A 12,477-nucleotide genomic window follows, 5' to 3' on the forward strand; every position below is an offset into this window, starting at 1 on the left:
TATCTCCCGCTACGCGTCCTCAGTTTGCAGCCTCGTGTCTGTCATCCATGAATCTCGCTCGCAAAGCGCTCCGGCTCCGAGCGGTGCTCGGGCTCCGTGCTTTCTAACGAGCCGCGGGGTCGGGCTGGGCCAGGAAGCGGCCGCGAGTGGTGGCGGATAGGGCTGGAAGTGCACGGAGGAGCCTCGCTCTGCTTTGACGTGAAGGGCAAAGCGAGGGGGCTCGGGGCTTCTGCTTGTTGTAGCCGACATGAATGAGTGGCAAAAGAAAAGCCCTCTAGACTGGGAGACCTACGTGAACAAAAGGGTGAAAGTTGCAGCAGATGAGAAAAATGAATATGAAGGATGGGTCTTAACGGTTGATCCGGTGTCTGCCAGGTAAGTATCGAAACTTATGTTTTCATCAAGCCGAGAGAGAATATTTCAGGAAAATAAGATCGCAAGACTGAGGCAACTTAGGTGGAGCACAGCGTGCTTGTTGATGCTCTGTGTCCTGTGTGTTTAGGTGGCAAGGCCCACGAGAAAAAGGTGCTGTAGTTGATGAGTCCCAAATCCACATTAATTAGAGCACTTCTCCTATGAAGACAGGCTGAGGGAGCTGGGCTTGTTTAGCCTGCAATAGAGGGGGCTCTGGGGAGATCTCATTGTAGCCTTCCATTGCTGGGCGGAGCTTACAAGCAGGAGGGGGACTGGCTTTTTACACGGTCTCATAGTGACAGGAGATGGAGAAATGGCTTTAAACTAAAAGAGGGGAGATTTAGGTTGGATATCGGGGAATTTTTTCACTGAGAGGGTGGTGAGGCCCTGGCACTGCTGCCGAGAAGCAGCAAGGCCCCGTCCCTGGACATGCTCCATGCCAGGTTGGGTGGGGCCCTGGGCAGCCTGAGCTGGGGGAGGCAGCCCTGCCCACGGATGGTGGTTTTTAAGGTCCCTTCCAACCTGAGACATCCTATGATTCTATAATTAATCTCATTCAGCGGGCTGATAAGTTTGGGGATTTAATAGTACCTGAATTCAAGCTGCCTTTGTTGCGGATCTGGCATTGTCACTTAAAAGTGCTATTCCCTTGTTTAAGAGTGCCTTTAATAACATAAAATCCTGCTTCATAAAGAGAGCAGGAGGACAGGAACATTCTTAAATGTGTTTGGTGTTAAACCTCTTATCCTCTGTCCAGAATTCTCATGTCAATGCTCTGCTTTTCCTTCCAGCAGACACCCATGAGGTGCAGTGGCTGTAGAACAGGAAGCAAGGATAATTACTAGAGGTTGAAGCAGAAAGTGGTAGCACAGGTCTCTAGCATCTCAAATGAGCAAGAAAACAGGGCTTTAATCGCACCGGAGAACAGGCTGAAATTTGTCTCCTTGATGTCAGAGGTTTTTCTTACCTTTTCACTTGGAAGCTTTCTAATATGAACACAACATAGAAGCTGGAAACAAAGGCGTCCAGATCATGACATGTTTCAGAAGAAACAGTGGTTTCAGCTATGTGGTAGCTCTCACGTGCTTATATTCTCATGGAGATGCTTTTCTTTTTGATAGGAAAGGTCTGTTAAGCTGTGAATGATTTGAGGGATAGCTCAGGCTGAAATCAAGCGTATTTCAGTGGATATATCACAGAAGGTCTTTCTCTCCACTAATGATGGCAACAGCATAAATGGCTGGCTTAGAATTCTGCAGTTTCTCTGTCCATGAAAGGAAGGGAACGTTTTCTGATTCTCTTCTATGATATATGAGGCAACTCTAGAAGTATAACAAGTTCTTTTCCTGCCTGTGCTTTAGGACTTTTGGAATATAAATGCCATTAGGAAAAGACCAAGAAATGGTCTTAAACAGCTACACCATGAGCCTGTCCCTTCTGCAATACTCGAGCTATAATAGTTAGGAAGCTAACAGAATTCATTAAAAGAAAAAAAAAATATTACTATTAGGTCAATAATTAAATATTAATCTTTTAGGTTCTGATGTGACACTGTTAGCTGCCCCATTGCATTATTAGCTTTTAAGTGACTGTATGAAGGTACTGTTTCTGAATTTTTGAAGACTTAAGCAAAGGTGGGAATGCTGCCCACAGATATTAGATTCCCAGTCCAGATTGTGATGCAGACCTCTGCTTTTTTCTCTCTTTCTCCTTTAATGTAATGTTTTGCTTGTTGGCATTTAGAGTAGTTTAAATTCCAGGCCAGAAATTACCCAAAGCCCCACAGCTGCACTGTTTCAAGAAACAGTCAGTTTTTTAAGACAAATGCTGGGTTCTCAGTATTGCCTGATCACCTAGATTGCACCAGAGATTCTAGCGCTCACCTCCAGGACTCTGGGGCTGGGTCTGTTAGCCTTCAGCTCAGCACAGTCAGTCACACATCCTTCTTTCCCTGACAGCATCGTCCTTGCAAACTTCCCAGAGAACGAGCCGGTGTCCATTGTAGTTGTGCTAGGCCACGCCATCCAGGAGGTGGACGTAATACAAGATGCAGATGATGAAATGAAGGCACGGCTTTCCTGCATATTTGAGCCTGAGGAAAGCAAAGCTTACAGCCCAGAGCAGCTCGACAAGAGGAAGAACGACTTGAAGAACTGGCTGGAAACAAACCACATCCCCGTAACAGAGCAAGGCGAGTCGGGAAGGACGCTGTGCGTGGCAGGGGTGCTAACCATCGACCCACCGTACGGCCCGGAGGAGTGCAGCTGCTCCAACGAGATCATTCTGTCTCGGGTTCAAGGCTTGGTACAGAGCCACCTGGAAAAGCAGCAGTGATGTCTGCCTAACGCAGCACGGCCTGCCTGCCCCTCATCGGGAACTGCTGTGCTGTGCCCAGAAGTGCTGGGTACGGCTGCTTTTAGAGAAAGGACCGCAGTAAGGGACGCAGACAGAGCACAAAGCACACACGGTGATTTTGAGTTACTAAACAACAAATGGAAACTGCGTTTAACTGCTGTATTGCTGTATTTTTTCAGTGTTGTAAAAGGTGATACATGACAAACACGAATGGTAGTCCCCTGCCTTGGAGCTCATTTCCTTACTTCCCTAGTGGAGCCATCCTCACGTGTTCATTTGAGCAGCATCTGCAGTTATCAGAAAGGGTTCTGATGCTTGTGCTTCCCAACCCTAAAGACTGGCTGGAGAAAGCTTTTTTCTACAGCATTTTTATTGTAAAAATGTGAACTTTATGGCAAGGTCTGTGCAGGTACTCGAGAAAGGCAGCAGCAAGCAGCAGGTTTTAACAAGGCTGTTCCCTACCTGCTTTCACCATTGGGAGCGGCAGCACTTGGCAAGGCCTCGCTCCTTACAGCCTGCAGCTCAACAGCTGCTGGTTCCTCTTTAGGCTTTGGCACAGTTTAATACTAACACGTGATGTAGTGATTACTGTATGATTAGTACAGAAAAATACCAGCGCAAACAAACACCTTTAGAAAGCCCAGTTAGAAGGCTCTCCCCATCCCTCCTGCGGCTCATTAAGAAGTATTTCGAGTCAGCGAGCTTCCTGCGGCCGCTCAAAGCGCTGCCCACGCCGCGCCCCGCTCAGCGCCCGGCAGCTGCCGCCACGCAGCGCCTTCCGCGTCCTATTCGGACGCGGCGTACGCTGCTGACCGCTAGGCACCGCTCGGCGCATGCGCGGCATCGCAGCCGTTGCTCTCGCGAGATCCGCGCGCACGCCCGAGCGCTTGGATACTCCCGCCCCGCGTTCCCTAGCGACCGCGGCCCCGCCCCGCCGTGCGGCCGTTGGGGTGCGGCGCGCAGGCGGCTCCTCTCTCTCAGGGTTGCGCTTGGGGCTCGGCCTGTAGCTGGGACGATGTCGCGCTACGGGCGCTACGGTAGGCCGGGCAGCGGCGAGGGACGCGAAGGGACGGCTCAGTGCGGCGGAGGGCGGGCGTGGGCTGCCGCTGGCGGCGGGCATGGGCGGCACAGGGAGGATTGCCACGAGCCGGGCCGAGTGGGGAGGCGGCCGCTCTGGGGCGGAAGCCGTGAGGAAAGGCGGCTGGGCCGCAGAGCGGCTTTCCGGCGGGGAGCAGGCTTGAGGGGGGACGGGCGGCGCGGCGCTAGCGGAAAAGCAGCAAAATGGAGGCGGTATTAAAGATGGCGGCGTCTGCAGGCCGTGGGGGGAGGGGCCGCCGCGCCGCGTGCGCGTCTCGTGCCCGGCACTGCGCCTGCGCACTGTCGCACTGTCGCACTCGGACTCCGCTGACATGGCCGCGTTCCCCGCAGAGACCAAGGTGTACGTGGGAAACCTGGGCACGGGCGCGGGCAAAGGCGAGCTGGAGAGAGCCTTCAGCTACTACGGGCCGCTGAGAACCGTGTGGATCGCCAGGAACCCGCCGGGGTTCGCCTTCGTGGAGTTCGAAGATCCGAGGGACGCTGAGGATGCCGTGCTCGGCCTCGATGGGAAGTACGTGTGTGCTGAGACCCCTGTTTGTCCCGCGGCCGTCAGCAGCGTGAGCTTCTGTGAAACGGGAGGAGGGAAGAAAAGCGAGTTAACGAGCGCTGTGTCTTGCAGGATAATCTGCGGCTCCAGGGTTCGGGTGGAGGTGTCGACGGGCATGCCCCGTCGCTCCCGTTACGACAGGCCTCCTGCACGCCGCCCCTTCGACCCCAACGACAGATGCTATGAGTGTGGTGAGAAAGGCCACTATGCCTACGACTGCCATCGCTACAGCCGCCGGAGGAGGAGCAGGTACGGGCGGGATGCAGCGGCGGGGCTGCTTCGCCGCTTCACTTTGTGTAGCGCTTCTTAGCAAACAAAAAGCCAGTTTTAACTCTTAATGTTGTAAGTCAACAGGTGTATATCACAGTTTGTTGCTAATACATATCCAATGTTGCTATCTTAATAATCAACCTGGTCAAAACCTTTCAGGTTTCTTCGTTTGAGTCAGTCGCCTTGATTCAGAATGTCACGAGCCTTAAGATTTCATGCTGAGGCGCCTTGCAAATCCGACACTTAAGATCCTCCTAGACCTTGAGGTGATCAGCATAAGAGGCCAGATCCCCTCGAGCCATCTCCACCTAGCTCCACCTTATTCTTTAAGGGCAGAAAATTTGAGACGGTGACCGCCGTAACAGTAAATTTGGCTTTCAATTGGGGTCCCCCCCTCCGGTTTAGAAAGAGGAACACCAGATTGACCACATTCCCAGCTAGAAAAATCTTCTTGCGTCAATCAAGCCTCACCCTGGCTCATTGGGCTGTCAGTTTGATCGTCGTTAAATTGAAGAGAACACCTAGATGCAGCGATCGGCTATAGATACTTCTAGATCGTCTAGATCTGCTAGACCTTGGGCCAAAGAGGGTCGACCTGCAAACTTGCAAGGTTTATTTTAAATACGCATTACAGTATTTTTTTATTCTAATGTAATTCTGCAATGTAATTCAGCTTTTAACATTTTTCTAGGTAGTAAAATTGCTCAAGACGAGTAGGCCCAGGCATTTTTTCCAACTGACAGATGTTAGTGGTGTGGTTTTGTTTTTGGTTTTGGTTTTTTGGTTTTTTTTTTCTTAGTTGTCTGAAAGTTTTGACTTCAGCAGGGCCTCACGTGCACTGTTGGCTGAGGCTGTTTTCTGATACGTGTTTTCTCTAACCTAAAACCAGGTCCCGGTCTCGATCCCGCTCCAGGTCCCGAGGAAGAAGGTATTCTCGCTCACGCAGTCGAAGTCGTGGTAGGAGGTAAGATTCCTACTGCTGTGGCATTGCTCTTTATTTTACTCTTCATCCCTTAGTGTCCTTCATGAAAAACACCTTTTGGTATTTTCTGTTCTTTTGTGGTTTTTTTTGTAGGTCAAGGTCAGCTTCCTACCGCAGGTCCAGGTCAATCTCTCCTCGTAGATATCGATCATTTTCACCTCGCAGGTCACGTTCTGGCTCTTTGAGGAGATCAAGGTATGTGCTGCCTCTGATGCTGTGAGCTCACAACACTGCTGAAAGGATTGTAATTGCTGGAATTAGTGCTAAGTTTGCATTTTTTGCAGTCCATAGTACTAATAGGAAGCTTCAGGGAGCAAAATCCCAGAGCTCATCTGAATGTTTCTTCTGGAGTTCAAAACCTGCACTTGTAAATTAAAAACTGCAGTTTCTGGTGTTTTTTTCCATGCTGCACTGAAATTAAGGGTGTGAATTTCATCTGTGGCTAAGGCTTTCTACCTTTTCTTAAGCAAGACAGAGTAATGACATTTAGCTAACTGTGGCAGCAGGATTTCATATGTGGGTGATAGTACTGGCAGAATCTACTGCAACTTTCTAGTAATATTGCCAGTTTTGTGGAAGTAGCTGAAGTAACTTCAGTTATTTGTGTTACACTGGTGACTTCAGAGAACCATACAGCTGAGATCCTTTGGCACAAGTCACACAGTAGCTGATCTTTCACTGCTCTTTTTTAGATCTAGGTCCAGATCACGGTCAAGGTCTCGATCTGTTGTATGGCCACGAAGCAGGTAAAGTGCTTGTTCTAATTTCTTCTAATTGACTGCAGTTGAAGACTTCTCTTGCTGTTTCTTTATCTTTTTCCCCTCCCCTGGAAGGCATTAGAAGGTTGTACAGCACCCAGGTTATAGGGTATATGCACTTATACACCTTTCTACAGACCATAGTATCAATGTGCAGTATGTGACTGCATCTATTTATCTTAGAACCATAAGCAAAGTATGCTTGTGATATCTTTCAGTGGAGAGAAGTTTAGAAAGCTATTTGGTTATGCTTGAACTTGCACCCTGCGAGAAATGTTGGCATAGTTTTTCTCTTGTATTTTTCCCAAATGCTGAATGGAGTGGGTGAAGAAGCGAGGCATTCATTAGAGGACTGGCTGCTTTAGGTCTTGCACATTGAGCCTTTAAGGGATGGTGGCCGTTGGTTACATCTGGAGCTGGGCTGACATGCTGCTTCTGTGTGGTAGCGATGCAGGACATGAGCAGCCAGGTGCAGCTTGCTGTGGAGCAGGGATGCTGCTGTGTTGCTTGGTGACTTCTGCTTCTGGAGTGGTCTAGTTCCTGCAGGGAAGATGCTTAACGCTTTCTGAAATGCTGATTTTGTATGTCTGCAGTTGCAGAGGTGTAGCTGCAGGCTTGAATTACAGAAACATGGTGAAAAGGGTAAATGGTCCTGCTTTCTAGAGCCTCTGATTGCAGTGCTCATGTTGATGTGCTTCCCGGAATGAGGGTTTGCTGAAGTTTGTAGTAAGATAGTAATGCTCTTCTGAGTTGCTTTTGTGTTACTAACCAAAGGAAGTTGTGCTGGTGTTACAAAATCCACGTTCTGGGTAGATGTGAGGAACTCTGCTCTGTGGACCCCAGAGGGGATAAGGGGACTGCTGGTTACAGTGTTACTACTGATACAGATGATAGCTCAGTAAGAGGAGTGTGAAGGTTTAAAAAGAGTTGTACTTAATTATTTAACTTCGGCTAACAGTATCCACATAGCACATCTGTAAAGTAATAGGCAAGGTAAAAGCCAGGGTGAACAGCTGCAGGCAAAAAACAAGAAAACAGTCTTCCTGGGGAGTCAGAATTCAGCAGTGTGATATCACTGAGTATTGGAAAGCTTCACATTCCAGTTGTTAAAAAGAAGCAGCCAAAAGAGCACTATAATGCTCTTATAATGCAGTGTAATGGAAAGTGTAATGGAAAGTACAGCAGAAATAGCAGGGTGACACAATCCTAGGCTGCAGCAAATAAAAACAAGCCTGACAGAGAAATGAAAAAAAATCTACTTACCTTTGGAAGGTCTCCAGCAGGCAAGGATCTCCAGTGAGATCCCTTGGCCTCCACTGCCAACCCTTAAATAAGGTCCAGGAAGGGGTGTATCCTGGCTCCACCCCTTCTGGTCACTCAGGTACATTGCATGCAGCTGAGCTCCCCTGGGTTGGCCCTGCCTTCCCACCAGGTGCTCCATCACTGGTTCAGGCTGTGACTCAGCATTTCTGACATGTGAATGAAAATTGTATGCTAAGTAGCATAGAAAATACTTGAATGCCTATATAAATGTGCAGAATGCACGAGGAAAGTGTGAGGTAGATCTCAACCCATAAGATAACCCAAGAATAGTTCACAAATTATGAAGTCCTTGTAGCCACATATATAACACAGCTAAAATGCTATTTTAATTGGGATAGTAAATGAAGACTGTTTACTTTACTTGAATAAAAGTGGCATTGAGAACTGAAGGATGCATCAGCTCTTCAGCACGTGGCTGATTCACGTCCTAATGCGATGCTGAATTAAAATCTTACCTTAAATGGCACTTGTAACTGTTCTTCCATTTGGGAAAAGGATATGGGGGTGGTTGGGGCTTCTGTTTTATAGAAGCGGTGGGCAAAGCTTTGCTGGGGAGCTTCTGGTGTGTATTCTGTTGCTTCCTGAAAGTGGAGTCTGGAATAAGAGCTAAGGCATTCTTCAGCAGCATCATGAGGAAGGGCCACCAGCCCAGAGCAGAGCATTCCTCTCTGGTTCGTGATGCTATGTAGCGTGGAATTGCTGTTGCTGGTTAAGCTAACTTTCACTGTATGTGCATGCCACTGGCTGCTTTGCTGAGCTTTATTTTTCTCCTGTTGTAGGTCTGGGTCCCATGGTAGATCTAAATCTGGCTTACCTGCTAAAAGGTGAGCGTATGAACACAACTAGCACTCTTTTTTTTTGTCACGATTCCAGATCCTTTTGGACCAGTATTCCAGTTGCATGTAGAAGAGTCTCTTTAATTACTGTTTTTTAAACATACCTTTAATATATATATTTTAAATTACTTTAGTTTCTGTAGCTGATTTTTGCGGGTTGGTCCACCATTCTTCCAGAAGGATTGTGGATACCTAGTGAGCTGTCATCTAACCCACGACAATGATGGCAAAATATTTGGGCAGGATTTGGGGCACATCTTGCCCTCTCTCTGTTGTCAGTCCTGTCTTTTCTTCACTCGTTTCACTACTCCTGCTGTGCAGGATTGCTGCTAGCACTTTGTAGCTGCTTCAAAGCTATGGTAGCTTTCTGCTGAGGGCTTCAGCTTTCAGCAGTTTTCTCTCGCAGCTGCGGCTTCTTGCTTAAAGTAAGCCTCTACATTGGGCATATCAGCAGCATTAAGGTACACAAAATATATCAGACAGTTGTTACTGCTCTAAAATGGTCAGAAACATCTTGAGTGTGTGGCAGTTACTACATGAAGACTTACATTGCTTTTTCTTTTTTTTTTTTTACAGTCGCTCAAAGTCCAGATCACCATCTCCAAAGAGAAGGTAGGAATAAAAAATAGAGCACACCATACAATTACACTGAACTGTAGTCTGCAGTGGTTGCTATATAGGTTAACTTCTGCAAAAATCATCAACTTCTTTCCTTGTGAACTGTTAAAACTGGAATTTGCATGGGTGCTTTTCTTCTGTGACTCAGAAGTTTATAAGAAGGCTGTTTATTGAGAACGCCCGTGTAGGTGTTTAGTGTCCACTTACTGTTGTTACTTGGAGTCCTCTAAGGTAACCTACTTCAGTGAAACTTGGAAAGGAGAGTAGGAAATGCAGGAAAATGTAGCAAGTAATGGAGGAAACAAGATGGGTCTGAACACAGCTGGAAAAGGGGTGATGAAGTAGGAAGGAAACCATCAGTATTTAGCAGGATTCACATCTTGCTGAACCTTCAGAGTTAACTCTTAACTCAGGCGCACAGCTGCACACTGAAGTAAGACAGTAATAACCCCCTGGTTATCCTCGGTGTAACCGGGGGATGCAGACAGTGGGATTTCAGTAGCCTGTCCTACACACTCAGGGCTAGCTCCAAAATGGAGATGTGTAGATTACAGCCCACCTTCACCTTGGCAGGTAAGAGTCCACCTGTGCACGGTTGGAGCCTTACTCCTTTTCTGTTTCTCTTTCAGTCATTCTCCATCAGGAAGCCCTTGAAGGAGGAATGCATGTCTTAAAAGAATGGATTCAAGTTAAAAGGTTAAAGTTTAAGAAGAAGATTTATTTTGTTTACATTATTACAAGGGATTTTGTGGTGTCTTTATAAACGCAAGGGCTTAGTCCTAGAAGGTTGTTTCTACTGCCTAACAACAGGCATGAATTTGGATCTTTTAAAAGTAGACTAATGCAAAACTCCGGTGTTGTGTTAATGTTCAGTGATCTGGAAATATAGGGCTTTTTGTATTTGGTGCATTGGAATAAACAGTGCATTTCTAACTAAGAGACACCTGGCACTAACCCTGCTGTCCATTACTGGTTGGGTGACTGAAGCAGGCTGAGAGCCGAGTGCAGAAACACAAGGAGTACACGACTTCTGGTCCTTTCCTCTTGATTGAAGGACCAGTGAACTCAAGGTAACTGGAATAATTCTGGATGTAAACTATTGAAGTAACTAGCTTTAGAGTTCTTGTTTTGTATTCCAGTTGTCCACACAGTTAAAAAAGTACTGCTATTTTGGAGGGAGTGATGTTTATGATAAGGTGCGAGAGCCAGTGCAGAAGAAAATGCATCTGGGTAGTCCTTTTAGGAGAAAAAAGCTTTTCTTCCAGACTTCTTTGCTCCTCTGCCTGGAACTGGTTGGGAAGCAGCTCCCATGAAAGAGGTTAGTGGTGGAACACTGTGTGTATGGAAATGGAGCACTGCTGGAAGGGGGGAGATGCTCTTCCCAGTCACTAATGCCAGCACTGCTGCTTCGTTCAGAGTCAGTCACCTGGATTTCATGTGGTTCATGTCCTGTTAGATACTGACCCCTGAGGAAACGTGGATGCAGCTCAGTAGTAGCGTGGAGTTTGTGCTTCGGGGGGTGTATAGCAGCTGGGCTCTGGCTTTTCCTCCTCCAACTGTGTGGGGAGTTGGAACAGCTTTCCTGCCCTTGGTGTGCTGTAGCTTTTCAGAACAGCTGTAAACAGTGGCACTGGGGAAATAGAGACGTTGCACAGAGGGGCAGTGGTTACCAGCATACAAGTGTACCCGAGATGCATATGGTGTTGAAAACTACTTCATTGTGTATGTGTATGAATGCCCTAGGTCTCTGTAAAAGTTAAAAAACAAAACCATAAACTGAGTTCATGCTTGAAAAAAGAAGTCACTGCTTCGCTCAGATGAAGTAAATTATAGTGTACAAAGGCTTTAGCACGTCCACACATCAGCCCCATGCAGACACCTGCTAAAGGAAGCAGTAACAAGTGCCCCAGCTGCTGGAAAGGTCAGTGCCTCTGTGCCTCTGAGGAGCTGTCAGCCTGGGGGGGGACGAGGAAGGGGCACTGCTGCATTGAACCCCTCCTGAAGGAAGGTGGCAGGGCAGCCCAGGGGTTTGTGAGGAGGGAAAAAAGGGTGGTACCTGCTCCCATCTCCTGATTGCATGGATGTGCGTTATTCTGCCCCGGCTCCATTTATTCTACCACCATGCAGGGCACTGGGATGTTCCCTGCGTGCTCCCTGCCCTGGGTCTGATGCTTCTAAATACAGCCTGTAGCATCTACTGCTGCCCTTGTCCCCATGCCTTTGCTTCAGGCAGAATTCAGCATGAAATGGAAGACTCCTGCAGACTAGTTCCCATCCAAAGCACTGCACTCGTTGATGGCTGCAAAATCCTTTTATTGAAGAGGGATACCATTTTGAAAGTGTACAAAAGTCCAAAGTGAGAAATGGGGTCCGTTCCTATTGCACTGTACAGCCAGCCTGTATGTAGCCACTGTCTGACCCTGCGCAGGAGTGACTGCCACCTGCACGCAGAAGCAGCATGGCTTCTGACTGCCACTTCACACAGCTAATGGCTGCACGTGGTCCTGCACACCAAGAGCTCCTCTGAAGTGCTTTTAAACTCCCATAGAGTAGTTAGGTTTTAAAGCAGCTCTTTGCCAGCCCTCAGAAAAACCAAGCAGCAGCATCCAGGTACACAGCTGCAGAACGTGGTGCTACTGCTGACGTGTTGTCTGGCTGGCATCCGCAAGGTGCAAGGGGAAGTACAGGAGAGCCTGTCCTACTGTAGCAGTAGCCTTGGTACAGCTTTATGCCCTTTGTCTTCCTCACTGCTTCTACACTTTAACTGCTCTCTTGAGAAATGCCTGCCTGCCCTCAGCTCGAAGGTGGCAGAGAAGCAGCCCTAGAAGCATTTAACAACCAGCAGGACATTCACCCAGCAATGCCATTTTTAGTGGGCTACGGCAGTCCCTCCCCGCTGCGTTCTGCAGCTCAGGAGGCCTGAAAGGCCCTTGCAGGGGAAACAGCCACTTTTTCCTGCAGTAATACATTTGAGGCACAGCATTTTGTGCTGACACAGTCAGGCTCCTGCTTTGAGGGCTTTGGGTTAAACTGTAAGCAAATCATTTCCTGCTCAGGCAAAACCAACTGCCTCAGTGAACTCACCAAAATGTAGAACCGAGTTCAAATCAATTAAGAGCAGATGCATTCACAGATTATTATTAAAAGCAGCAGCTGTGTAGCAGTTTTGTGACCAGAACCCCTTACTGCCAATACACGGTTTCATACAGTTGGTTTCTATTCCTCCTGCAATATTTGCCATCTTTCTGCCTCCTACTGCAAGGCATGCAGTAATCA

At 47.8% G+C, this 12,477-nt stretch overlaps 2 protein-coding genes across 3 annotated transcripts; both read left to right on the forward strand.

Annotated features, from left to right (window-relative positions):
- The first annotated feature begins 242 nt into the window (after positions 1-242).
- Positions 243-2,820, forward strand: GEMIN6 (gem nuclear organelle associated protein 6). Its single transcript, XM_065729702.1, has 2 exons — positions 243-375; positions 2,373-2,820. The coding sequence occupies exons 1-2, from the start codon at positions 248-250 to the stop codon at positions 2,746-2,748; spliced, it is 504 nt and encodes a 167-aa protein (XP_065585774.1). The 5' UTR covers positions 243-247; the 3' UTR covers positions 2,749-2,820.
- Positions 2,821-3,662: 842 nt separating this feature from the next.
- On the forward strand, positions 3,663-10,138 carry LOC136046548 (serine/arginine-rich splicing factor 7-like). Of its 2 annotated transcripts, XM_065733184.1 has the most exons (9): positions 3,663-3,806; positions 4,198-4,378; positions 4,487-4,663; positions 5,574-5,648; positions 5,760-5,861; positions 6,359-6,412; positions 8,527-8,571; positions 9,160-9,195; positions 9,831-10,138. In XM_065733184.1, the coding sequence occupies exons 1-9, from the start codon at positions 3,785-3,787 to the stop codon at positions 9,853-9,855; spliced, it is 717 nt and encodes a 238-aa protein (XP_065589256.1). In that variant the 5' UTR covers positions 3,663-3,784; the 3' UTR covers positions 9,856-10,138. The 2 variants fall into 2 exon arrangements, with proteins under 2 accessions (XP_065589256.1, XP_065589338.1); XM_065733266.1 differs by lacking the exon at positions 8,527-8,571 and having other exon boundaries at positions 3,666-3,806.
- Positions 10,139-12,477: the final 2,339 nt, after the last annotated feature.

This window comes from Cyrtonyx montezumae, unplaced genomic scaffold (genome assembly GCF_038088225.1).
Source record: "Cyrtonyx montezumae isolate F1298 unplaced genomic scaffold, pur_monq_1.0 scaffold_0, whole genome shotgun sequence".
Classification (NCBI taxonomy): domain Eukaryota; kingdom Metazoa; phylum Chordata; class Aves; order Galliformes; family Odontophoridae; genus Cyrtonyx; species Cyrtonyx montezumae.